Consider the following 27857-nt stretch of genomic DNA (forward strand, 5'->3'; position numbering starts at 1 on the left):
TGAAAATTAAGAGGATTTTATTGACTTTTATATGTTCTTGGAGAAAACCATTCACATGTAAAAGCTTGACATTTGATATGAGATTTTTATTCACACTTTATTTTAACATAAATTCTTTGATCTGGGCATCAGACATAATTTTTCATTTCAACAGGATTTTCACATGATTACAGTCACAAAATTGGCACACTATATTAAAAAACTAAATCAGAGCTAGACAAAGTATGCAGCTTTATGCCAATTTAAATCTCAACATGCACCACCCCTCATACATGATCTTGGAAAAATCGTCTGTGAGCTTACTAAAATATTAACCAGAGAATGTCTGAGGTCACAGATGATTGTTTACAAAATAAAACCTCTTTTCCTAGTGCTACTCGTTTTGTTATAGAAAAATATTACAAATAAAAATTAGTGCTATTCAAGGTGTTCATTTCAAAGTCACATATGATACACAGGTTCAAGCCATTTTTTCCTCTCATATAAAGATATCACGATACACAATGTGGAGACTGAATTACCAATCAACCACTTCCAGCTCAGTAATGACACACTGTTTATTATGCTGACATTAAAAATGAGAGTGAAGAAAAACATTTGCAGGTATTTGGTACACTTATAATTTGTTCCTAGTCTGAGACTCAGAAAAATGCTACAGAAACATGACAAAATTTATATTTCTTCCTGATACAAGAAATTTGTCTAAAAATCTGTAATTATAAAACAGATTTCCTTTTTATAAAGAAACGGCTAACTTTTTCCCATGGTTGGATTCTTATTTGGAGATGATTCCAATTTTAATTTGGGCCCTCTTTTCCTGGAGGGTGGGGAGAGGTGGCCCGGTACTGTAAGGTATATGTGACAAATACAGGGATGTTTCAGAGGACTACAGAGCACTGCTACAATCAGCCAAACTGTAATAGTTGACTTTCTTGTGATTTTGTAAACTTTAAAGAAAAGAGGTCTCTTACAAGCTATATACAGCAGTTTACACTTCAGTGTTTCTTTTTCACTTGATACACAGTTCAAATTAATTTATGACAAGTACTTGTCACATAAATTTATGTAGGCACATCGAAATTCTACGTAGCTTTACTGGAGGGGTGAACTCTTCTGTGGGATCATGATTCTGGATTCCATTTCCTGAATAAGTGGGACTGAAAACAAAGATCAAGATTACTAGGCTCGTGCTTTTCTAAACAGACTGCAGTAAATATACATTAACAAATAGGTTGCTAAGAATATTCAGAAGACATGCTGCTTGAAATCAGAATAGAGTACTGGAATATTTAGGACTGATCTCAGGGGAAGAAATACACAAGCCAATGACAGATCAGCTGACATCCTATAAGATGATATTGCAACATTCTGTCAGAAATGTCTTTCATTTGTAGGAAATTAGGAAAGTCCATATTGTGAGAAAAATGGTGCTTTCTCAGAAGGTTCTTTCAACTGAATTAAAATTTATATAACATCAAACAATTTGACTGTATCCTGTGTAAGGAACACATACACTGTGCTTGTAGAACTATCAGCGCCAAGTAAAACGCATCTTTGGGAACTGATGGAAATGTAAGAAGGAACAGCAAAGCCACATACAGTTATATGATTCTTTTGAATTAAAAGACAAGATAATAGTTATTTTCCAGAACACATTACTCGTTGATCTTCCTGGTAGGATATGGGCTTAAATGTACCTGACGTGCAACATAGGTGGTACCTGCATTGGTGTCATTGGGTGGTATTCAGCCTGGTTGTTTTGGATTTCAGAGAGAGAGAGAGAGAGAGAGAGAGAGAGAGAGAGAGAGAGAGAGAGAGAGAGAGAGTACATATATAGGTGTACACATGTACACATGCATACACATGTACACATGCATACACATGTACACATGCATACACATGTACATATGGAAAGTCTAAATACCAAATTAATTTTCAAAATTACTTTTTAATTGCTGTATTAAATTGTAATGCTTTGGGGAATGGACAATTTTGATGAGAAAGGAAAAGCTTAGAAAAAAATTTATTTGTATAATTTTCAGAGAATACAGAAATGTACAAAAGGGTAATGATGTAAAATTTACAACACATGAAGATCTGAGAACTGTACCAGACAACATATATACTTGAAAGAATGAATATTCTCTATTGAAAAAATGTCCTGTAACTGTCAAAGAAAAATATGACTATTTCTCCATTCCCTCAACCTTACAATTCATGATCCTAGAGCAACGTACTACTTTTTTTTTAAATACATATTAGCTTCAGGGTGAAAGAACATTAAAACAATGAGATGAGAAGAATGAAATGTTTTATGCCTATTAAGATATTACCTGTATAATATACCAGTTCTTCCCAGCCGTGTTTATGCCATGCTGCATTCCGTATATCTTCCCTGGTCTGAAGATCCTTGTAAGCTTAAAAATAGCCACACAGAAGAATTAAGACTTAAACCAAACATAATTCCACTAGTACAGTGGGAGACTGGTTCCAGGATCCGCTGTGAATACCGAAATCCACAGGGGCTCAACTCCCATAGCCGGCCCTCTGTATCCATGGTTCTGTACCGTTGGATTTGACCAACCATAGGTCATATAGTACTGTGTGTATTTACTGAAAAAGATCTGCATATAAGTGGACCCCAGCAGTTCAAACCTGTGTTGTTCAAGGGTCAACTGTGTATCCATTAAGTGTTGATTCTGCTGCACTCCTCGTTTTCTCAAAGACCCTACAGACCTTCCTCAACTTATGATGGGGTTACATCCCAATAAACCCATTGTAAGCCAAAAATATTGTAAGTCGAAAATGCATTCAAAATACACCTAACCTACTGGAATATCCTAGCTTAGCCTAGCTTAGCTTAAACGTGCTCAGAACACTCACATTAGCCTACAGTTGGGCAAAATCATCTGACGCAGAGCCTATTTCATAATAAAGTGTTGAATATCTCATGTAACTTACTGAATACTGCACTAAAAGTAAAAAACAGAATAGTTTTAAGTGTATTGGTTGTTCACCCTCGTGATCGTGTAGCTGACTGGGAGCTGCGGCTGCCACTGCCCAGCATCACGAGAGAATGTATCGAAAACCCGGGAAAAGAGCAAAATTCAAAATGTGAAGTAGAGTTTCTACTAAATGTGGATCACTTTTGCACCATCGTAAAGTTGGAAAATTCTAAGTTGAGCCGTCGTAAGTCAGGGACCGCCTATACTTTGGGAACTCAGTACTAAAATGGAATGACTGAGCTGGCTATTCTAAGCAACTGTTAGGCCTCGTGGGAGATGCAAAACCACCCGCTCTCAAGACTCACAGTCTAGCGGATTCAAGACGTGCCTTTACAAACCAAGTGAACTTCCTCAACACATGTTAAATCTGTAACCACACACTGTCAGACTACGGATAAGCAATATTAAATTCCATTTTTCTCAGCATTTATAAAGCACTACAGTGATCTGGGTGAGACTGTATTCAAGGTAGTGGAGAACAAAGAGACTCAACAGGGAGAACACAGATGACCAGGGAGAGCTGCCTGGAAGCTGTGATCTGACCAAGTGGGTCTTCAGGTTGAAAAGGCCATTTCATCATCGACACGCGGGAACGGGAGGGAAAGGCGCTCCAGGTGGAGGGAAGAGCACGGGCCAAGGGTCAGAGTCCTTGGGGGTACAATTCGGATATCTCACCCAGGTGCCTTGGTCTCTGATTCCCAATCCAGGCCAGATCCTTCCAACCAGTGACCAGGGAAATGCCTCCTAGGCATCTGGACACGGTGTCAGTCGTGACTAAGAGATCACCCGGGGCTCCCTCCTCAGTTCTAGTTTCTGTTTTGGGGCTTCCTTCTCCCTATGAGAAGACCTAACCTTGCAGGCCTGGCAATTTGACCATCTAAAGACAAAAGTTGCCTCCACTAGTAATGGAGCATAAATTTATTACATAAAATATTGAAGATGCTGAAAAATAGAAGGAAAACAAAATCTTTTACCTCTCACCACCTGGAGGAAAACAGTTAACATTCATGTGACAAGCAGCAGTGTCCTCACCGGGGTCGGGTGTACACCTAAGGTACCATGTGGTGACCCCTCGCCCCCCCCGCCCCCCCCCGCAGGGAACACAGGTTGGAGAGGCCTGTGTTCTTTTACAAATTTTCTTAATTAAAAAAAAAATGGGGGGGGGTAAAATATACATAACAAAATTTACTATTTTAACTATTTTTAAATGTGTAGTTCAGTGGCATTAAGTACATTCATGTTGTGCCACCATTATCCATTGAACAATATCTTCCCATTCCCCTCTTCTCCCAACCCAATACGCTTTACTCTACATTCTGTTTCTATGAATTTGAACAAACCACATTTTGTTCATCTGTCAATGCACCTTTGGGTTTGGGGAGGCTTTTAAAGATGGGAGGCACTGAGCCCATTCATATACTAAGGGAAGGAAGCCACAGATGGGGTGGTGGGGGAGCCGTGGCTGCAGCGAGGCCTTGAGGAGGTGGGGGAGGGATGGCATCACGTGCAAGGGTAACAGGAAGGGGGGCTGTGCTGGGGGGAAGACCTGCTTTGAAGCCAGACTTGGCGACGTCTGAGCCTGGCTCAGCTCCTGAACAGCTGTGAGTCCTGGGTGATTTATTCACCACCCGTGAGTCACAGGTATCTCATTTGTGGTGTGTGGCTGTAAGGATTAAAGGGACTGGTGCATAAATAACCAACACACTGGAGGTGCTTGATAAATGTTGGTTCTCTTTCTCTAAAAAAGATGGAAAAGTGAGGGTAAGGTTTGGGGGCAGACAACTGAGAATTCATCTCTGCACATCTCAAAGACTTTTTCCTATAAAGTAGGAAGTGGGCAGTGGACATTGGGGACACAGACTCGAGACAAAAAGGAAGGTGGAGAAGGGCAGGGCCTCAGAGTAGACATGTGCCTGACCTCTGCCTGTGCGCCAAAGCACGTGGGTCCTGACCCATCCGTCTCCGTGCTCGCTCACTACAGAGGCCGCCCTCAGAGGCCCCTCCAGGCTGGGGAAGGGGAGGGGTCTGTCTTTTCAGTTTATATCCTCTGGACAAATCATGCACTAAAAAATAATGATAAAAATGACTTCACTCCCACCTTGAACCCATAAAGGTTAAATTACACTTAGTATAATCGAAAGGCAGGGACACAGAACACATCTTTTAAAGATCTGTTTGCAAATCTATTTCATTTGAAAACTCTGAACCTTAGGAGGTCAAATCTCAGCTGGCTAGAAAACAGCTCCCAGGAACACCACTGCCCCTGACATTCCGGGAGCTGAGGGTTACTGGTGGCCTCTATAATCATTTGGTGCAGGTTTCAATCTTTTAAATGCCGGGGAAGCCCAGTGTGTGTGGCTGAGGTGAGCAGTGGCTGGCAGGGGCTTGGAGTGGGGTCTCCTCCCTAGACACGGAGGGTTTCAGGGAAAGGTTCCAGGGGCACAATGTGAAAATGACTTTTCTTGCCTCACCTCACCCATTTAGACCCAGGTCCCCAGCAGGTATCTTACTGTTTAGCCCGTCGGCACTATCTGTAGTTTCCTGAGCACTTTTTATAATTTCCCGTGTCTCCATTGCTGTTCCAGCCCCTCCTTCCCACCTCTACCTGTCAGTCCCATCTAGATGCTGAAGTCTAGCTCGTATTTCACCTTTCATTGCTTTTCCCCCAATTCATAGCGTTGTATCCCTTTATATCCCGATATACACTCCTAACACGGAGGACCCCAACTGGAACTCCCTGCGTCACTCACCGTGCACGGCCTGGTGGCCTGTCACTCAGGTTTGCTTTCCCGCTCAGCAGACCTGTCACCCATCTCTGAGCCTCCTGCTAACCCAGCAGGCACGTGACTCCGCAGCACTTGGTGGACCAAACAGGGCAAACCAACACCTCAGCAAATTAATAAGGTTTGGAAAAAGTCATGCTTTTCATCTCTTTAATAACCATTTACAAATGTGCCCAGAATGAACCAAGCTACTGCTGAGACCTGGTTCCTGTTCAGCAGGGAGACAGACACAAACAGCCATGACTGTGACCACACACACAGTACTGGGCTCTGGGGGCTCAGGGGACAGCGACATTCCCTTGGGGACAAAGGGGAACATCTGAGTCAGGCCCTGAAAGACACCAAAGGTGGTGCCAAACCACAGTGGGCAGGGATGGAAAAGGCAAGAGAAGGGCCTCTGGGACAGTAGAGTCAGACCCAAGGCAGGGGGTGGGCGCGCGTGTGGGCACCTCCTCTGCATGGAAAGCAGGACCGTCCTTGAGGGAGCCGGGGGGCAGCTCTGTCACCTCCCCTCGCCCGGGGCTGCTGCCTCACCTCTCGCCCCACTCTCACTTTCACCAGCGCACTGACGTGCCGCACATCTGTGGACCCTTCACTATTGACCTCTTGTTCCAGGTAGCCCAGCACCTATGTTCCATCTGGGACATTTGGCTCAGCTGCAGTGTTTAAGGTTCCTGACTTGAGATACGATTTACTGCCTAGGACAAGTTAGTTAGTAATGAACTCTGAAATCCCAGGAATACAAAAATGAAGGGCAAAAAACATACCCCAAAGATGATGCACCATATATAGCTGCCCAATCTGGGAGAAGAATCCTCCAACTGCTTCATTACTGTCCTGTCTGAAGCGAATTGCACGAGCCCTATAAGAAAAAAAACGTTCAGATATTGAATCAGGTATGTTAAAAAGTATCAGTGAGTTCCCTCCATCCTCAGTGCAAGTTGTTCAGAATGCATTCGAAAGTTATTTTAATGTACATAAGATGTACCTTTCTGTAGCTACAGCAGTCATTTTTGTGAAAAGTGGACAGTAATTCGTAACTATTAAAATAAAAACAACATGGGACTTCCCTGGTGGTCCAGTAGGTAAGACTCCACGTTCCCAATGCAGGGGGCCCAGGTTCGATCCCTGGTTGGGGAACTAGATCCTGCATGCGTGCCACAACTAAAGAGTCCACATGCCGCAACTAAGACCGGCACAGCCAAAATAAATAAATAAATAAAAATAAAAAATAAAAACAACAACGTGAGGATATGTGGTTGCACTGCTGATTCTTAACGTAAAGTCTAGAAAACTGGCAGAGGGTAGGCTAGGACCTGTCAACTTAAAAAAAGCTGCTTTCCAAGAACACACTGAGAGAAAGTGAGGGAATTCTCGATCCGAGAACCCCACGGTGCCACAGGCACTGTACTCCAAGGGAGACAGGGACCCTGCCTCGAGAACGGGGCTTAAAACAGAGAGGAAGGAAGTGCACCACACCTACAAAGCAGATGCACACCGTGAACTCTGAGAAACCCGCAAGCTCTGTGATCTACGGCCGAGGGCGGGTGTCGAATTCTGCGACCCCTCAGACAGCATATGGAAGAACCATGGACGTGAGCTTCCTGGCAGTTCACTGTCACTGCCAACACTGAAGCTGCCTCCTTTTCTCCCCACTTACCTGAGCAAACCGTTAGGAAAATGAGTACCAAATGGCATTCATTATGTATGCATCATGTGTGGGTACACGTGTCTATGTGTATAACATGAAATTGTGATTAAATTGGTTAAAAATTGGCACTTGCCTTAAACTTTGCTTTTTAAGATTCTCTGCTGCAAAAGGTATCAGCTTTTTAAACACCTTCTTTTGTGTCTGCACCAGTACTTTATTTTTATATTTAGTGATGCACTTGAAATCCTAAACAAGTTTTTAAAATGTATGTATTTTCTTAAAGCAGTTTTCTAGAATCAAAGTTGAAAATGAAGGAAGCAGCTTCAAGTGATGTAGGAAGGTCACAGACAGACTCTCTCAAGAGACTCCACACCCCAGTTACCCAGTCAACACTGCCCAGGCTTGGCCTGATGTCTCAGTCATATTAGGGTCCCAGAGTGGACAGGACTTGGGAAGATGGATTCATTCTAATTCATTTAAAAGAGCTGGAGACTATGGACAAGGATTCAATCCACTAATATCCAAAGTGAGAGACAAGATAAGTGAGCCGGCTTGACCAGCACATTCTCTTCTTAGAGGCAAACTTCATAGTAACTGAATTAGAACATCTCAAAGGGGGGTGTGGAAATCAGAGCAAGGGCAGCCTGTGGTGGGAGTGAGGAAGCCAGTGTCCTCAAGGTCACTTTGTACATCTTGGCTCTCATTCACCACGTGCTCAACTCCACGAAGGTGATCCATGCTTTCAGGTTCTTTAGGGGAAAAGGAGGGATCTCAGGCTATTGCCCCCACGGGCTACCTCCAAGCGATGTTAATTTCTTTAACCTTACATGTAGCGTGAAGTGATCATAGTCTTCACAAAAATTACAAATCTGATTTGTAAATTATTGAAATTAAGCAAATCACTTTCATGTGCAATCTAACCCTAAGGGGGAAAACCCTCAGTTTCACTGATAGTGATAAATATTCAGGACTGTTCCTTTCCTTCTGAATTTTTCTCATTCACTTTCTCAGTAGGCAAAGAAAACATAACTTGCCTTAGCCTGGAAATAATCAGAAGCATGTAGTGAAGAGGAGGTCACCACCTTAGTTACCTACGTGCCAAAATACAAACTGAATGCTGAACTGGCTTTACAAATAATTTTTAAAATAACTGAAGAATAACCTCAGTTCCTCCCTTGTGGATTCCACGGTGGGCAAGTCTCAGTGAGTAATACGGAAACACAGAACTGGGTGATCCTGTTCTGTGGGCAACTAAATTACTACACTTATGGCACCAACCCTACCCCCAATTCCCTAATAAACTGACGTCTACAATACCAGTATACAATCAAATATGTATTTCGTCGCTTTCGAACGAAAAGGAATTCTACCGTGCATCATTTAGCCTTTGATGACCTAGAAGAAAGGATGAGAAAAAAAGACCCCAGAACTGGTTTTTGGAGGTAGATCTTAGAAATTATCTAGCCCAAAGCAAGAAATTGTATAACTGAAAAAAAGAGAATATACATAAATTGAAAGTAAGTAAAAAGTCATTGTTTTCCTTTTCCAAAGTGGCTGTACCATTTTACATTCTCACCAGGAATGAGTAAAGGTACCAATTCATTGACAACCTCATCAACACGTTATTCTGTCTTTTTAATTATAGTCATCCTAGTGGGTATGAAGTACTATCTCACTGTGGTTTTACTTTGCATTTCCATACTGACTAAGGATGTTGAGCAGCTTTTCACGTCCTTTTTAGGCATTCATAGAGCTCCTCTGAAGAAATGTCTATTCAGATTCTTTGCCCATTAAATTTTTTTTTCAAATTTATGATTTTATTTTTTATTGTGGTAAAAAGCACCTAACATTAAATTTATCTCAACCATTTTGAACTGTGCAGGCCAGTAGGGCCAAGCCTATTCACATTGTTGTGCAGCAGATCGCCAGAACATTTTCATCTTGCAAAACTGAAATTATACTCACTAAACACGAACTCCCCTGCACCTAGCCCCTGGCAACCACCTTTTCATTTTCTGTGTCTACGGTTTTGACTACTTTAGAAACTTTGTATTAGTGGAATCATACAGTATTTGTCCTTTCGTGACTGGCTTATTTTGCTTAGCATAATGTTCTCAAGGTTCACTCTGCAAGTGGCAGGATTTCCTTCTTTAAAGGCTGCATTAATATTCCATTATATATATGCCACATTTTTATCCATTCATCTGTTGATGGATATTTGGGTTGCTTCCACCTCTTACCTACTGTGAATAATGCTGTGATGAACATGGGTGTGCAAACATCTCTTTGAGATGCTGCTTTGAATTTTGAATATATACCCAGAAGTAGGGCTGCTGGGTCAGAGAGTAATGCTATTTTCAATGTTTTGAAGAACCTCTGTACTGTTTTCCATGATGACCGCCCCATTTTATATTCCTACCTACAGTACACAAGGGTTCCAATTTCTCTGTCTTGCCAACACTTGTTATTTTCTGTTCTTTTGATAATGGCCTTCTTAAACGGTGTGAGATGAATGGAAAGTAACTGTGGTTTTGATTTGCATTTATCTTATGATTAGTGATGCTGACCATCTTTTCATATGTTTTTTGGCTATTTGTGTATCTTTGGAGAACTGTCTATTCAAGTCCTTTGCCCATTTTTTAATTGGGTTATTTATCTTCTTGTGATTGAGTTGTATGATTTCTTCATATATTCAGGATACAAGTCCTTTATCAGATATGTGATTTGCAAAATTTTCTCCCAGTCTGTGACCCATCTTTTAATTTGTAAAACTGTATCCTTTGAATTACAAAAGCTTTTAATTTTGATGAATTATAATTTACCATTTCTTTTCTTTTGTGGATTGTGATTTTGGTGTTTATGTAAGAACTCTTTGCCTAACCCTAGGTCACGAAGATTTTCCCTTATGTCTTCTTCTGAAAGTGTTGTATTTTAGCTCTCACATCTAGGTCTACAATTCATTTTCGGTTAGTTTTTGTATACAGTGTGAGGCAGGGGTCTAAATTCATCTTTTTGCAAGGATACCCAGTTGTCTGAGGACCCTGTGATGAGATTATCTATCCCCATTGAATTGCTTTGGTACATTTGTCAAAAACCAATTGCTCATATGCGTGAGAATTTATTTATTGTCTTTCAATTCTATCCCATTGATCTATATGCCTGTCTGTATGCCAGTACCATACTGTCTTGATTATTCTAGCTTTGCAGTCAGTTTTGAAATTGAGAACCGTGAGTCCCGCAACTTTGTTCCTCTTTTTCAAGGTTGTTTTAGCTATTTTGGGTCCCTTGCATTTCTAAAGCCTGCTGGGATTTTGATTGGGATTCTGTTGAATCTATAGATCAGTTTGAAGAAAAATTCATATTTTGCTAAACTAAGAAGAAAAAAAAAGAAGCAATTGTATCATTGTGGTGCTCTGTTTATGTGACAAAAGCAACATTTCAGAAAAGATAACATCCAAGAAGAATATGAAATAACTTCATGTGACACTTGGGGGGTTTTGTTTTTCTTTAAAAAAATGTCCTTGGGATTCCCTGGTGGCGCAGTGGTTGAGAGTCCACCTGCCGATGCAGGGGACACGGGTTCGTGCCCCGGTCTGGGAAGATCCCACATGCCGTGGAGCGACTGGGCCCGTGAGCCATGGCCGCTGAGCCTGCGTGTCCGGAGCCTGTGCTCTGCAACAGGAGAGGCCACAACAGTGAGAGGCCCGCGTACCGCAAAAAAAAAAAAAAAAATGTCCTTATCTCTTGGAGATATATACTAAAATATTTATAGATGAAATTTTATGTTGTCTGAGATTTACTTCCAAATACTCTGGGTTGGGGGATTTAGACCTACACAAGACTGGCCACATGTTGATAATTACTGAAGCTAAGTAATGGGTATGGAAGGGAGACCTGTGGTATTATTCTCTCTAGTTTTGTAAATGTTTGAAAAATTTCGTAATACAAATATATCAAACAAAACAACAGTCTAGTATCAAATCATGGCACTAACCCCATATTTTATTTCTAGAAGTAACACTATGGCCTAAAAGAATCTATTTATAAGACTTAACAAACTCATCATTTGGTAAAATACTCACCAGTAATTGCCCCATTCAATCATAGTTCCTGGCTGAAAAGAGATTTGGATTTGGTTTGTTAGTTCTTCTGTGAAGAAATATGGAACTAACAGTATAAAACACATCAAATGACAAGACTAACTTAAAAATTAACTTTTAATAATGTGAGATCTAACAGATAAAAAAAAATGTAACAAAATAGTATTATTCACTGTGTTCATACCTATCCCACAGTGGAAGTAATGTTCTGTGGCTTCATCTAAGAAGACAACATACACACAAAGTGAGAGTTAATTAAGTCATCCAATTATAGTCATGAAAACCATAGTTAGGCCCACGATGATTAAATTGTTGGTACCTATTCAGACTTTATTGTGAAATTTTTAAATAATTCAAATTAAGTAAACCTAACAGGGACATCACTTGTTTTTTTTCCAGTATAATACTGAGTATTAGACCACCAAGATCTACTGATACTTTTTCACTTTAACTATGTTGCCACCTGGGCCTTTCTTTTTAGTGGTCACCTAAGTAGGGAAATATCTAGAAAGTCGTACAAATATTATTCCCCTTTTGTCTTACAGTGCTGGATAATGTATTCAATAGTCACATGCTTATTAGTTGCTCTAGTTCAAGGACAATAGATGCTATATAATGTAGCTGGTCCTGCATGTTAGGTCTTTCCTCTTATGTGTAAGGCTATAAAAAACAAATGAGCTTAGCAAAGAGAAAGAAGGAGAAAGAAGGAAGGTTTAAAAAAAGGAAACAAGAGAAGAACTGGACAGGGGAGAAAACGAGCCAAACACACATCACAGAACATTCGCTCAGTGTCTGCTGTCCACTCAGCATCAGGGGTGCGTGTCCTTCTGCACAGAAGAACAAGGGGACAGTTAACTCCTATTTCAGTACTTACTCGGAGCTGGTAAGATCTGAGTTCATATATATTCGGTCCTGACCGTGGGACAGGTTCATTCCAGAAACTGAACTCCAATAGCAGCTGATTCTTCCTCGAGAGAAGCATGTTGCTTCTCGCCTTACGGAATTCCGCAAATTCCTTTGAGTGAACAAAGGTGCTCATGAAATCTTCTAATATTTATATCATAAATATTAGAAGATTTATATATAAACCCACTTTAGCAACATTTATGTTCCTCTCACAATAGAATACTATTATAAATAGGGTCCAGTTGGCCTGAGACAGTCCCAGTTTACATCTTGTTGAACCAGCATAATGACTATTAGTATTCCCTTTCACTCTCAAAAGTGTCCAAGTTTAGATATCAAACTACATAGTCATCCTAATTATTTAAATGACAAAGTAAACTAATTTAATTTCCTATGATTTTAGGTTCTTCTGTTTGACAGCATATTGAGACAGGTGACATGGACACCTCAAAATAACAGATAATCAAAAAGCCATTTATATTGGGAATTCCCTGGCAGTCCAGTGGTTAGGACTCCGTGCTTTTACTGCTGAGGGTGCGGGTTCAATCCCTGATTGGGAACTAAGATCCCACAAGCCTCGCAGCGAGGCAAAAAAAAAATAAAATAAAATAAAAAAGTCATTTATATATGGACGGGGAGTCTACACAAAAGGTTTTCTTTCCTAATAATGTATGGCTGGTAGAATATTCTCCATTAACACACACCTCTTCGTGAAGGGAGGGGGAGGATAGCAAAGTCGGCCCAAAATGAAGAATATGTGGTTGTCAGTTGCTGAAGCAGATATGTGTCAGGTAACCCAGACTGACTTACCGGTTTCAAAGTTCCAGCTTATCAAAGTACAACTGACTTTTACAGTAAGAACTATTATTTTAGTAGTATTACAACTGGTTACTCTATGTTTAAATACAACCTCAAGAGTCCAAATAATAAAATTTTTACTACAGAAAACTAACAGTTTACTAACCAAAACCATGACAGAAAAGAGTCATTTAATTCTGTACTAACATCTACTACATCATTAGTCTTTTTCAAAAATCATTACCTGATTTTCTCTGAGTTTATTCATGACCTCTGTGAGGACTGGATAACCGCCTTCATACCTCCAGAGGTGAACTGAAATATATTTTAAACGAGAACATACATTTAGAGTTTCATGATACTCTTACCTTGAAAATATTCTAGATACGCATGGTGTTAACACAGCACAAAACTGTAACGTGTGTTGGCTCAAGTTACACCATAAAGTTTCAATAATAGATTCAAACATGAAAAATGATCAAAAAGGAGTTTTTGCAGTGATTTACTGGAGAAACTACTTTAACCATAAAACTAGACTGAGACTTGGAAAGCTTTGCTTATAAAAACAAGCATTATGTTAAAAATCATTTAAATAATGACAGTAAAGGCTTAAGGAACAAGTGTTTATTCCAAAGTCTTCTGCTTCCTACCAGCTTGATCCTGCTCGCCATACCACGTGTTCCAAGTCCCCACCAAAGTACAAGGGTAATGTTTATCTTCATGAATCTTTGGCAACACCTCTTGACTTAAAGAGAAGAAAGAGCAACACTAATTAAACAACGACCAAAATTACACCAGGTGGACAACACATGATCAGTAACAGGAAAAGGTCATCTACTCTGTGTTCTGACAACTGACCTCAGAATATGTTTATGATAAAAAGACACACAGAATTAGCCTTCTGGCTGAATTCTGTTGTGCTCTCATGTCCCACTTATCAGAAGCTTAGGTGACTGATAACCCAGCTATCTAGAACAGTGGTAAGTAACTCAAGTATATTGATAAAAATGATAAAGAAGAGCCAAAGGTCCAAAAATTCCAGGAACTGAGTCTATTATTTGCTGTTTCAGGAAAAAAAAAAAAAAGAAGTATATACTTAGGAACGGTGATGCGTATGAAAGCTAACTTTTGCTGGTTCCAAAGATGGGAAGAATGAGAGAAATGGGAATAGTAGAAAAAGAACGCGGGAGAAGAAAGGGAAGAAGGTCATGTGGAGGATGGGGCAGATGACAGGAGCGGCCCAGGAGGCACAGGAAGCAGCAGCAGAGAACGAGTGGGCTTTAAGGAAGACGACGGAGCCGGGACACAACACAGTCTGGAAGCAACCCTGACGCCAACAATCCCGAAGGGCATCAAAGGGGCAGAAGAATCCCAATGAAAGAGACGACATGAGGCATAAATTAGTTTCTACTCAATTCAACCAGCTGAGGGGATTTGAAAGGTATCGCACCTAATCCCACGCTGGGCACGCTGGACACACCGCCCAGTTTGTCGCTATTGATCGCGCATGGTCCTGGCAGTGTATTAATTTAACAGAGGTGTCAGAGCCTGGTTCCACGGAAACCTTCCCACATTACAGATTCTGACGGACAGGGAAAGGCAAAGGGAAGAGGCATAACTGCATCATACCAAGAGAAAAGCTAAAATTTGCACACTTTTTGAATAGAAAAATTACGATGAAAAAGTGCCATACAGATCCAACAATGGATGCAAAAAGCTATCAAGGGTCAGAAATGGAACCTGTTCTGATTATCTGCTGACGTCGAGTGATATTAAGCTAGTGATCACCACCCGATGTTGAAGCACTAGGACTGGGTGGATATGACTAGTTAACAGAGAAAATCTCTGAATGGTCTTATGTCTAACTGAAAACTCAAATGTCTTTAAGACCCAGTACAATGACCAAATCACGTAATTTTTTTTTTTTTTTTTTTTTTTTTGGTAGTACGCGGGCCTCTCACTGTTGTGGCCTCTCCCGTTGCAGAGCACAGGCTCCGGACACGCAGGCTCAGCGGCCATGGCTCACGGGCCCAGCCACTCCGTGGCATGTGGGATCTTCCGAGACTGGGGCACGAACCCGTGTCCCCTGCATCGGCAGGCGGACTCTCAACCACTGCGCCACCAGGGAAGCCCCCACGTGATTTTTTGAAGGGTAGCATTTACTTTTAAAATTGAGATCAGATATTAAATGTATCTGATGTATGACCCATGAATGTTCAGAAATCACATGGGATTGATGGAAATCGGGGGTGGAGAAAGACAGATTATATCAGGGAAATGGAATTGGGTTTTCTTTTTGCCACATGACATGAGCAGGAAGTAAACAACCCAGCACTGGAGCTAGTGTGGCAGATGGAAGCCTGCACAGATGACCCAGGTGAATGGGGGCTGTAAGGTAGGTAGTACTTGTACTCTGAACTTGATGAGCTGGGAAGAACCTCATTATCTGGGCCCCTAAAAACCAGGCTGGAAACAGGGAGCTGCTGAGAGTTTCAGAGAAAAGAAAAACAAACATGATGAAGGAGAAAACAGAACTCAAGCAGATCAATGTGACAAACTTTGGGGTAATGGACTGCAGGGTGGGGTGAAGGTACAGGTGCAGCTTCAAACCCAGGAAGGCAGTCAGAAAGGGCTGCTTGGAAATGGGTCTCAACAGGCCCGGAGAGGGAAACAAGCAAAGAGGAGCAAAACACACGTCAAATGAAGAACACACAGCCCTTCGTGACTGGCTAACCATGTAAAACTAAGGCAAGAGTCAAATAAAACCATGGTGAGTGTCACACATGGAGAAACTGGAAGAGCAGGGTAATTCTACACATTGAGTTTGAAGTGAGAACATGAATAGATAGCCAGGAATCTGAGACAGGAGATGAAGTGAAAAAAAAAACAAAAACAAAAACAGGACAGGAAAGATAATCCAGGGAAATATCAGCATACAGAAAAATTTCATTTTATGAGAAGAGAATTAGAAAAAAGCATTTTTTTTGTTTTTAGGGCACTTCTAAAATAAAGAGAACTGTGCTGAGGTGAGCAAGAAACTCAACACTAATGTTATATTTCATGAACCACCTCCAAAAAAAAAACAACAAAAGATGTTTTGCTTCTGAAAGTTATGCTGATTCTGGCAACAAAATCATTTGCTTTCTCATGAAAGCAGCAGATATGAAAGGTTAAAAAAAAGCTTTCAAATTATATCTGTGGACAACTGATCATTAAAATGCTATTTCTGTTAAGAACTAATGCACTTAATTCTCTTTGGTCTTAAAGTTTACAAATTCTATAAGAATATATGGGTTTCATGTCATATGAGAATCTGCTGAAGGGGCCTGAATCCTGGTGGATGGAAGACCTGGGAAGAAATGGCAGCTCTACTGAAATCCATACAGGGCTCTCACGTGGCAATATTACTCAGGAGTAAAACTGGACACAGTGGAGGTCCCAGGGATGTGAATTCTAACTCCTAACACTCAGAGCTGTCCAGAAATGGAGCGTATGAAATGTATTTAAGCATAGCGTCAGGAAGGGCTGCAGAAAGGACTCAAGCACTGGATGAGCAGCTGGGCTAGACCGCCTTGCAAGGTCCCTTCCAACCTGAAGAGTCTGGTAACATTCCAAAGTCTGATAGCCTATGTAAGGAGTTAGCTGAACGAGCGCTTAAAATCAAAACACCCTTGGTAATGCCCAACAGAGCTCAACTTAAGAGCCTCTCCATGTTCAGCTCTAAGAAGAGGTGTGAAAGATCTCGCTCTGCTATCAAGGGTTAGCGCAACTGACAAATATTAAAATCATTATTTTTCCCCAAGTAAAGGATAGTTTGGTATACACACCAAATTTTGTTGTATGCTTCTAGGCATTCCGGTTTAACATTGTGAACTGAAACAAAAGAAAATTCAACGATAAACTTATGGACAAAGGTAAAAAAGTCAACTATGAAGATAGCAAACCTATGACTCACACTGTAATTTGTACAGACTGCTTGTTTCCTTTTTGGCTAGGAGATTAGAGTGAGCATCTTTCCTTGGATCAACTTTCCGGACAAATAAGGATTTTAACCAGCTGTCCTCTCGAGGTCTGATATTGGAAGACGCCAATTTCCTATGGAATAACAAATGCAAAAATCTGAGTTTAATCAGAGGTATGAAGATCTCAGGGTCTTTAGGTTGTGTCGTGTAGTACACTGTTTTCATAAATTCATCAATCCATTCAGCAAACACGCCTTGAGCACACCATCTAGGCACTGTTCTAGAACCTGGGATACCACATGTCCACTTTCCATGTCACCAGCGTGCACTCTGAACGCAGGAGCCAAGTGTGAGAGAAGTAACTTCGGCACTCCTAGGAGAGTTCTCATGTGTATCTCTGTTGAGTTCCACCATGTGTTCTTCCTTCCTCCAAGGAAATTTTCAACATAGAAAAAAAATACAAGGAAACCTAGAATAGTCAAATTCACAGAGAAAGAAAGTACAATGGTGGTTGCCAGGGGCAGAGGGGAGGGGAGAATGGGGAGTTACTACTTAATGGGTACAGAGCTTCAGCTGGAGAAGATGAAAAGGCTCTGGAGAGGGATGGTGGTGAAGCTTGTACAACAATGCGAACGTACTTAACGCCACTGAACTGTACACTTAAAAATGGCAAATTTTATGTTATATGTACTTTACCACAACAAAAGAATGTGAAAAGGAATATACAGAGAAAGTGAAATGAATTCTTTCATTAAAAAAACGATTTTACCCCTAAACTAAACTAACCTTAGAATCAAGATTTTTAACTCACAAAAACCTAAGAATACAGACTTCATTAACATATAAATAATTTGCTTATTTTCATCTTATAACTGAACTCCTACTATCCATGCTGTCAGGAAGTGAGGATAGATTTGACTTAAGGAACAAACTACACTTTACCCGTGAAATTTTAAGTGCATGTTTAATTCCCATATGCTTGCTGGTGGGATCGCAAATTTGTGTGACCTCCCTAGAGGGCAGTGTGACATTATCTATAGCAAAATTAAAACTGCTTAGGCCTTTCGGCCTGAGTTGCACTTGTAGTATGTCCCACGGGCAGCTATATTTAGACAAGTGCACACAGCTGAATGCGTGCAAGCATTCCTTACTACCTTGTTTCCAGTTTGTTCCTGGTACAGGCAATTTGGAACCCATTAATGGGGACTGGTCAAATAAATCAAGGTAGAGCCAAAATCAGAATAGAATGCAATGAATACAAGGAATGAGGTAGATCTACACGCACTGATATGTTGGTATCGCTGAGATGAGTTACATGGAAAAGCAGGCCCAGAACAGTACCACAAATACACACACAAAGTGAACTGCTAATAGTGAGGACATCTGGGGACTGTGAGTGGGCTTGGGATGGGAGGAGAGAGTTTTCCTTTTCGTTGTATAACCTTCTGGACTCTTTGAGAATTTTCCATATACATATATTATTTTTATACCTAAAATTAGCTAAAATATCTAAAGTGCATGTTTAGAAACTCCTTTATGGGTAAGGTATATAGGTATATATAACCTGAGAACAAGATTTTAAAAATTAAAGCCTGGCTGAGACTCACCCTCTTCCTAACTTCACACAACCATAATCAAATGACAAATCGCGTCCCTTCATCTTCTCCACTTTAATTCATGCACAGTAAAATTACTCTTTTTTGGACATACAGTTGTGAGTTTTGACAAATGCATAAAGCCATGTAACCACCACCACGGTTAAGATAGGGAACAGTCCCTTCACTCCCTCAAATTCCTCCTTTTGTAATCAACCCTTCTCCCAACTCCTAGCAACCACTGATCTGTTCTATGTCTCTATAGTTTGCCTTTTGCAGAATGTCTCATATATGGAATCATAGAGAATGTAGTCGTTTGAGTCTGTGCCCATTCTTTCTGCACGATCGCCTTTATGTGGATGACCATCCTCTCTGGCTGGGGCTATCACGGCATACTCTTTATTGTTTTGATCTTTAATTCATGTACACATAAATGATCTTTTCTGACCTTTGCTAGATCATGCCAAGGGCAGTAATGTGCTGGGATTCCAAATGACCAATACAAACACTCAGATCTTATCCAGTGCTTCAAAACAAGGTCTGGCTACTGACAGGCCAGTGTGAGCCTTTTCTGGGGGGATCTCTTGTAAACACTAGATGATTTCCTACAGACCATTTTCAATCTGTTTAGCAGACCTGTTTAAGGGCACAGATACCATAAAGCAAATATAAGAGGAAAAGAGAGTGACCCCAGGTGTTGAGGAAGGGGAGTTTAAACAAGAGGCAAGAAAAACTTGCATGACATGCAGATTCCCCAATGCCTCACGAGATGAACGTGTGGATTCCACATGAATATAAATTCCTATTCTTATTCAACTATGGTGCTTTAGAAAAAACAGAACTCTAAATTTCATGGGTTACATTGGCAGCCTTTTCCTTTTTTTCTTAAAAAAAATCGACTTGCTGCTTTAATGAACAAACATTACAGAACACTTTTCACTCCATATGACTGTTTTAAATTTAAAAAACCAATTCATAGGATATTATCACAAATAGCTAGAAACCAGATAAAAAGATTTTTTTTGACCGATGGAGCTTACAAATATATAAACAAAATATACAAATATAAAATTAACAATAAAATGTTTTCTATAAATACAGTAATGATCAAGAAACAGAAAAGCATTTTTTCAAATCTTTTAAGATTAAAAAGCAGCAAGCTCATGTTAAATAAGCAAAATAACAAGTTAATACCAGTACATGCAATTTTTCTTATTAGTGCATAGGACAAAAATATATAGTCCTAAGCGGCACTTGTAAAAAGAAGTTGGAAATTCTTCCATTTTGCTTTTATTATATGTTAAAATGCCTTAGAATTAAGAAAAGTGTTAATGGTGGTATCCCTGAAGGAAGGATGGAGAGTTAAAATAGAGGAGACACACATCTTTCCCCATATAATATCTGTATTGACTATGTTTTTTTATTTTACTCTTGTGTATATATATATATATATATATATATATATATATATTTTTTTTTTTTTTTTGCGGTACGCGGGCCTCTCACTGTTGTGGCCTCTCCTGTTGCAGAGCACAGGCTCTGGACACGCGGGCTCAGCGGCCATGGCTCACGGGCCCAGCCGCTCTGCGGCATGTGGGATCTTCCCGGACCGGGACATGAACCCATGTCCCCTGCATCGGCAGGCGGACTCTCAACCACCGTGCCACCAGGGAAGCCCTACTCTTGTATATTTTTAAGTACATGTTTAACTTCTACTAAATATGCTTAAAGCACTTAGGACAGCACCTGATTAATGGTGAGATTTAAAAACTGTTTTAAAAACTACTTAAAAAAACTTTTAAAATTAAAAGAAATTATATATAAAAACTATTAGCTCTTTAGCAGAAACCAAAATCATATGGTATTTGTCTCTGTTTTCAATTCACTTTTTTTTTCTTTCCATATTTATTTATTTATTTATGGCTGCATTCGGTCTTTGTTGCTTCACGCAGGCTTTCTCTAGCTGTGGTGAGCGGAGGCTACTCTTCGTTGTGGTGCACAGGCTTCTCATTGCAGCGACTTCTCTTGCTGCAGAGCACGGGCTCTAGGCACGCGGGCTTCAGAGCACAGGCTCAGTAGTTGTGGCGCATGGGCTTATTTGCTCCGCAGCATGTGGGATCTTCCCAGACCAGGCCTCGAATCCGTGTCCCCTGCATTGGCAGGTGGATTCTTAACCACTGCGCCACCAGGGAAGTCCCCACTCTTTGATTATATAAATAAACTAATTCTGAAGAAGGCAATTCTCCAAATGAATCATGGTAAAATTTACTTCAATAAAAATAAAAACATTTTTGTCAATTCGTTTAAAGTATTTCATTTTATTTTTTTTAGCTGTGCCACGTGGCTTGTGGGATCTTAGTTCCCTGACCAGGGATTGAACCCCAGGCCCTCGCCAGTGAAAGTACCAAGTCCTAACCATTGGACCACCAGGGAATTCCCGTGTTTAAAGTATTTTAAACACACCATGTTTTGGGATATTTGCTTAAATAATATCACGAAGCGAAATGTCAAGCATATAAAATTAGTGATATGCAAAGTAGAAAGTTTTAAGATTTTTTTTGGGCCTCTCACTGTTGTGGCCTCTCCCGTTGCGGAGCACAGGCTCCAGACGCACAGGCTCAGCGGCCATGGCTCATGGGCCCAGCCGCTCCGCGGCATGTGGGATCTTCCCAAACCAGGGCACGAACCTGCGTCCCCTGCATCGGCAGGCAGACTCTCAACCACTGCACCACCAGGGAAGGCCAGTTTTAAGATATTTTTAACGGGACTTTGTATAGTTCTTTTTTTTTTTTTTTTAGGAATAACAATTATGAACTAGGAAATGGGTACAATGGAAGTTTCTAAAAATATCAGCACTAAGGAATTTCATTAAGAAATACTCACCAAAGCAACCACTACTAATAGTTCTTAATGAATCCTTCCAGAAGTGCATAGACAAGCGTATACCATGTGCACTCATATTGATATTTAATTCCTATGGCATTTAATACTTTATAAAATAAGAGAGCATAATAAAGAATTATTGACAGACTAAATCTGGAAGGGAAAAAAATTCCAAAGTAATTCTTCCCTTCCTCCTTAGAATTTAAGGGGATTACAAGCTAATAAGCATACACTTCCTGTTAGGCACTGAACTAGGCAGTTTGTTCCTGTCTTCTCATTTCATCCCCGGAACAATCTAGCAAGCTAGGTATTATTGCATTTTAAGGATTGGCTCACAGGGGTTATTACACAACCTGAGCTAAGAAGCAGCAAGATAAAAATATGAACCCAGATCTAACTGTAAAGTTCAAAATATTTTCACTAATAAGGGATGCCTCCTCCACACAAACCTCCCCAAGTGAGCATTCGTTCCAGATTTTAATACCAAAGGGATTTACTTTAGGATGGGTAAGATGAGGTAAGGGATATGACACCACTTTGTAAGCTAAAGATTAACCTAAGAAGTAGTCAACATCACGGGACACACACAAGAACCTGAGTGCTGCTTACTTGTCAAAGTTAGGTAGCAACTGTCTTGACAAATGAAAAACAGTGTGGCGCAGCATAGCCCCAACTGACTGTCGAACTCTGAAATCTTTCAGCTGGCAGGTGACCAAAACTGCTTCATGAGCCCAGTCCATCTCACTGTCCAAGCTGAATCACGGAAAGGGATAGAAGCAGCCATGCCAACAGCTGTCAGGGTGATAAGACCTGGGCTGGGCCAGGGTGCTTTACCAAGAGTGATAAACACTGCAATCAGCTGTCTTTATAACATATGTGTTGGGTGGCACTTTACAGAGGGTGAGGTAGGGGGCAGCACATCCTACAAAACACTAGATTCTAATAGAGTAAGCATTATGTGCCTGGCTCAATGGATACAAAGATGAACAGATGCCTAGCCTGCCCACAGTCATGCGAAAAACCTATCAGTAAACAGCCAGAGCAGTCACAGACACTGTGGACTCACATGCACTGTGGGAACTCAAGGGGATGAACCGTCTTGGCCTTGGCCTGCAAGGAGTGATAGGGACTCCAGTGGAGACATTCTAGCTCTGTCTTGGAGGACAAGCAAGACAGGGGACAAAGCCAGTGATAATCCCAGTCAAAGGGAACAACGTGTCCTGGGGCATGGAGTCGTGAAGCTGTGTGGCATGTTTCTGGAACAGCAAAGCGTTCAGGAAGGCAAGAGAACGGTGTGGGAGGACAGTGAGAGGAACCACGGGAGGGCAAGCGGGCCGGGGGGGCTGGGCTCCCGTGCACCAAGCCTATCAGCTGGACCTTATCCTGTAGACGGGGCAATGCTAGCAAGTTTTCAGAAAAGATCCGGGTGTAAAAAGCAGCCCGGCAGTGGTGTGGTGGGTGGACTAAGCAAGAAAGGCAGGTAGCATGGCTCCTGGGCTCCTGGCGGGCTGCCCAGCCCAGCAGTACCGGCACACCGAAGGCATCTGATACTCACTGGATGGACCAAAGGATGGTCCTGGGTTAAGATGATGGCAGGAGAGATGAAGGGGATGGATTAAATTCAAAAGATACTCCCGAGGTGAAGAGGAGAAGACACGGATACTGATTAGGTGTGGAAGATGGTGTTTTGGTTTGTCGGGGCAAATTACAGAAGGGAAATACATTTAACACAGAGACCACAGGATGAGGCAAGGAGCTCTGGTCATCTATCACCAAATATGCACGGACTGTGCCCTGCACGTGCCAGGCACTGGGCCAGGCTGAGGCTACGAAGAGGAATAAGTCTGGGCCTGACTTCACAGAGCTCGGTTTGCTGGTGGAAGCAGACGGACAAACGTGATCACAGCCCAGGGGAAGAAGGGCCCCTCCGTGGAGACACAGGTGGTGGGCGTGGTGGGCTGGGGCAGAGGGAGTGGGGTCTAGGTCAGCCTGAGGGAGACGTGGACCAGCCCCCTGAAGAGGCACCTGTTGAGCTGAGGGCCTGGAAGATGAGGAGCAGTTTGTCAGGTTGCTGCCCACAGGAGGAAGGACTTTCTCGGAAGCAGAACTCTAGCTGCCAGAGCCAGGGGAATGTGAATACGGCAGAGGCGAGGGGGAGGGGCGGAGGCCGAAGGGCCCACCCTAAGAAGAGTCTTGCCTTAAAGCGGGAGCCATGGGACTCCCCTCCCCCGCCCCACAGCCAAGCCCAGTAAATGTCTTCTCCACTGCTGCTAGAGACAGCGGTTCCCCAACCTTTCATTTTGAAAAACTTCAGAGATGAAAGAACAGTATAACAAAGACCACTATGCCCTGTATCTAGATGAAAAATGAACGTTTTATAATTTTTACTGTTTATATATATTTTGCTTTTTCATTTTTACCAAACCATATGAAACCAGAGTGCAGACATCATGATACACCATCCCTAAATACTTCAGCACACATCTCCTAAGATCAAGGACAAACCACGTCACTAATAATAAATATCACATCTAAGGAAAATAATAATTCTATAATATCTAATATCCACTCCATCTTAAAATGTCCCCAATTGTCCCTAAAATGTTTTTTATGGATTTTTTCTTGGTGGAGGTGGGGTGGAAAGGAAGAGGGACTAGGATCCAGTCAGGGTTCATGTCAGAGATCTTTCTAGTAGGAAAATGTCCTGCTCATTTGTTCTGGGGAATTCTCTAACTGTCCCCCTCACCAATGGCTTCAAGTCTACACTCTTGATAGGAATCCAGCCGAGTGGTGATGCAGAGGCACAGTCAAGACGTGCTGGAGGCAGAACTAACAGATATGGCAACTGACCAATGGGTGGGAGCAGGCGGGGAAGGGCTTGGGGAAGACCTGGTTTCTGGCCGGGACCACTAAATGCAAGATGTTCCACGGCTGGGGAGAGAGAGCCCAGGAGGAGCAAGGAGGCTTTGCAGGAGGAAGATGAGTTAAATTCTGGGTACGTGGTCGTTTCCAGCACCTGGGGTACACTGGTGCAGTGCTCAGTAAACAGCTGAGCAGAGGGCCTGGCACTGAGCAAAGATGTGCTTGGCAAATCAGCCTCCCGGGAACGTGTCCTCCGTCCCTCTGGAACCACTCTTGCAAAGTCACTCACCACACCTCTGTCGTTAAGTGCAGTTTTCTTCCGTCATCTTAACCTTCTGGCAGCATCTGGCACAGCTGAACCACTCTCCCTCTTTGAAATACCGCCCCCAGGCACTGACCCATAATGACCTCACAGCTGCCCCTTCCAGCTCCCTTGCTGCCTCTCCTTCCTATATCCAGCCTGTAAATATCCATACAGTCCAGGGTCTGCTTCTCAGCTCTTTCTCTATCCACACTCCTCAAGCAATCTCATCCATTCCTATAGTTTAAAAAAGCATTTTATTATGAAAAATTTCAATCAAATACAATATAGTATACTGAAACAAATGGATCTATTAACATTTTGCATTCCTGTATGCTGACAACTCTCAAATGCTGTCCAGACATCTCCTTGGAGGAGTCATATAGGTCCAATAAGCCAACTGCCTACTGGGTCTTTCTATTCGAGTAGCCCACAGACATCTCCAATTTCACCGGGTTCAAAACTGCCCTGGATCCGCCCTCTCCCCACCCTGCACCTGTTCCTCCTCCTCTGAATGACTAGCAAGCATCCTGTGTTCACTGATGCTTCCCAACAGCACCTGGCACGTGGTGGGCACTCTCACCTTTGGAACAAATGAGTCTTGGTAAATGGCACCAGCATCTGCCTAGTTGGCCATCATCCTGACTGTCCCCTTTTCAGTCAGCCTGATCTTTTGAAAACGTAGATCAGATCATGTCACACTAAAGTGTATACCTTTAAACGTCTTCCAAGGCTCTCAGAGTAAAATCCAAGCTCTCTCAATGGCTTGTAAGGCCTGGAATTATCGGGCCCCTGCTGCTCGCCACCTGTTCTCCATCTTCCCTTTACTCCTGCTCTTAGATTTTTCTCGGGTTTCCCAGCATGCCTGACTCCTCCCGTTCACGGCTTTCATGCCCACTGACCCTGCAGGTCTCAGCTTAATGCCACCTTCTCGGAGAGGCCTTCCATGACCTCATGCAGGGAGGTTCCCTGATTCTCCCATGTCACCTACCTCAATCTGTAAGTCTACGTGGGATTTCACCTCTGCCATGGCTTCCTGGGGAGAGTGACCATGGCTATTATGCTCAGGTCCATAGGGCTTCAACGACATCATATACATTCAATATCTGATAGAATCAATGAGTTAGCTGGGTCCAGACTGAGTCCTAAAGAACACCTACAGTTAAAGCAGACTAGAGCTCAGGAAGGAGTGAGTTGTCAGTAGGTACAGGGGACCTTGTATAGAGACAAAGACGCCAGTGTCAAGAGCATTTGGCCCCAGCAGGAAGTGGGGGTACCGGGCACACCCGGGCCCAAATCTCTAGTTTATTAGCTTCAAGTGACCTTGGGCACTTTAGGGGAACACCTTCATTCTCAGCTGTCTTTTGTGAAAAGAAGAAAATATCAATTTCATGGGCTTTTATCACCTGTGTGAAAAAATAAAGCTACAGTAGATACTTAATAACAGAATAAAAATAAAAGGAGGGTGATTTGTTAACCAACTTGGAAACATAAATATCAAATTTTGAAACACAAGTTGAGCATGAGTCCTAGGAAGGGCACTGGGCCTCAAGCCTCACAAACTTGGGTTCAAATGCCTTTTCCAGCCACGTGTCTCAAGCCCTTTAGGTTCCTTCTCATCTCTAAAATGCAGATCCTATTACATACTCCTTAAGAGTGCTACTAGGATTACATTAAATAAGCCGTATCAGTACAAAGCTGGCCCATATTAAGAGTTTAACAAACAGGTAGTTCCCTCCCGCCTCCATTTTTAAGTGCCAACTGTATTTTCTATAGGCTCACTATTTAATTAAACACAAACAAAAAGAGAAAATTTAAGTTACCCAACGTAAAGAAAACGAAGAAGCAAATCGACGTGTAAGTTAGTATGGGATTTGGTTTTTCGATTTGGAAAATGGGACATGGCTATCTCAGGGATGGATTCTGAAAACTAAATATTTAATCCAATGAGGTTAGAAAAAAAGAAAAAGTTTAAACATGAAGACAACGTCCCCTTAGTGCTGATAACTGTACATACTTTTTGATTCGCTATCTACTTTTAAATGCAAGTCAACGACTGTTCTTAGGGCTGACACCTCTTCACTACTCCCCCGACCTCCACCTGAGGGCTCACCGGGGACGATGCGGTATTTTATTTCTTCCTCACAACAACCCAGGAGGTGAGGGTTATCTCAACTGCCATTTGCGGAATCAAGCACTGAGGCTTTGCGCGGGCAAGCAGTGTTCTCAGGCGGCCGCAACTTCAGGGCCTGCGGCCTCAGGCATGCGCCCGCCGCCCTGCCACCGCTCCGGGTCGCGCCGGGTCAGGGTCCCGCAGGCCGGGCAGGCTCAGCGCGCGGACGTGGCTTCGGCGCCGAGCGTCGTTCCCACCGTGACCTTGAGCCCGGCCGGCCCGGCGGGCAGGCACTCCGACCCCGCCGAGGCTCCGACTCGCCCAGCTGCGCCGACCGAGGCCTCGGTCCCGCCGCCCCGCAGTCCGGGAGGCCCTGCCCAGTGGGAGCGCGGCCGGGCCGGGGCGTAGACTCTTGCCGGGGACCCGTGCCCTCCGCCCCGCGGCGGCCCCTCCCCGGCCGCTCCCGGAAAGGGCGGCGCTGCTCACCAGAGCCCGGGCTGGAGGCTGCAGGGGCCGGCCCGCCGCAGAAAGCTGCCGGCCGAGGCCGCTCCGCCGGCGCGCAGCACTCGCGCCGCCATCTTGCTCCGGCGCCTCAGCTCCCACCGCCCGGGCCGCCGTTGACGCCGCCGCCGCCGCCGCCGCCGCCGCGACCCCTCCCCCGGCCGGGCCAGCCGAGGCGGGGGCGGGGCAGGGCGGGGCGGGCGTGCTACCTCTGCAGTGCGGGGCGCGGCCGCCAGGGGGAGCGGGGCCCGCTGCGGTCGCGTCCGCAGTGCGTGCTGGCGCTGAGGTCCCGCAGCTGCGAGCCGCGAGAAAGGGGAGCTGGAGAAGAACCTATTTTGAAACTTTAAGCTCCAGCGAAAGGAGCTCGGTGCGTAACACAGGGTGCGCCAAAGGAACA

General features: G+C 42.9%; 2 protein-coding genes across 3 annotated transcripts in view; one reads left to right on the top strand and one right to left on the bottom strand.

The window, feature by feature from the left end:
* NIPSNAP2 (nipsnap homolog 2) lies at positions 1 to 27600 on the bottom strand. 2 transcript variants are annotated; one of them, XM_082643430.1, is made up of 10 exons: positions 27446 to 27595; positions 17199 to 17338; positions 17071 to 17116; positions 13894 to 13988; positions 13488 to 13558; positions 12414 to 12554; positions 11522 to 11553; positions 6556 to 6650; positions 2334 to 2417; positions 1 to 1157 (listed from the first exon to the last, which is right to left on the bottom strand). In XM_082643430.1, the coding sequence occupies exons 1-10, from the start codon at positions 27535 to 27537 to the stop codon at positions 1093 to 1095; spliced, it is 861 nt and encodes a 286-aa protein (XP_082499556.1). In that variant the 5' UTR covers positions 27538 to 27595; the 3' UTR covers positions 1 to 1092. The 2 variants fall into 2 exon arrangements, with proteins under 2 accessions (XP_082499556.1, XP_082499557.1); XM_082643431.1 differs by lacking the exons at positions 13488 to 13558; positions 17071 to 17116 and having other exon boundaries at positions 27446 to 27600.
* Positions 1 to 27857, top strand: part of SEPTIN14 (septin 14) — a gene marked incomplete at both ends in the record, with an annotated part of 568759 nt that overhangs the window by 445906 nt on the left and 94996 nt on the right. The window lies entirely within an intron of this gene.

This window comes from Mesoplodon mirus (assembly GCF_964341445.2).
Source record: "Mesoplodon mirus genome assembly, chromosome: 15".
Classification (NCBI taxonomy): domain Eukaryota; kingdom Metazoa; phylum Chordata; class Mammalia; order Artiodactyla; family Ziphiidae; genus Mesoplodon; species Mesoplodon mirus.

What these genes read in the sequence shown, in the direction of transcription:
- NIPSNAP2 (XM_082643430.1), bottom strand. Translation starts at nt 27,537, where the DNA reads ATGGCGGCGCGAGTGCTGCGCGCCGGCGGAGCGGCCTCGGCCGGCAGC. An exon ending in TCAGATCTTACCAGCTCCGA is followed by an intron (nt 11,554 to 12,413) that starts GTAAGTACTGAA and finishes ATCTCTTTTCAG; the next exon opens with CCAGGAACTATGATTGAATG. An exon ending in AGAACTGGTATATTATACAG is followed by an intron (nt 1,158 to 2,333) that starts GTAATATCTTAA and finishes CTTTGTTTTCAG; the next exon opens with TCCCACTTATTCAGGAAATG.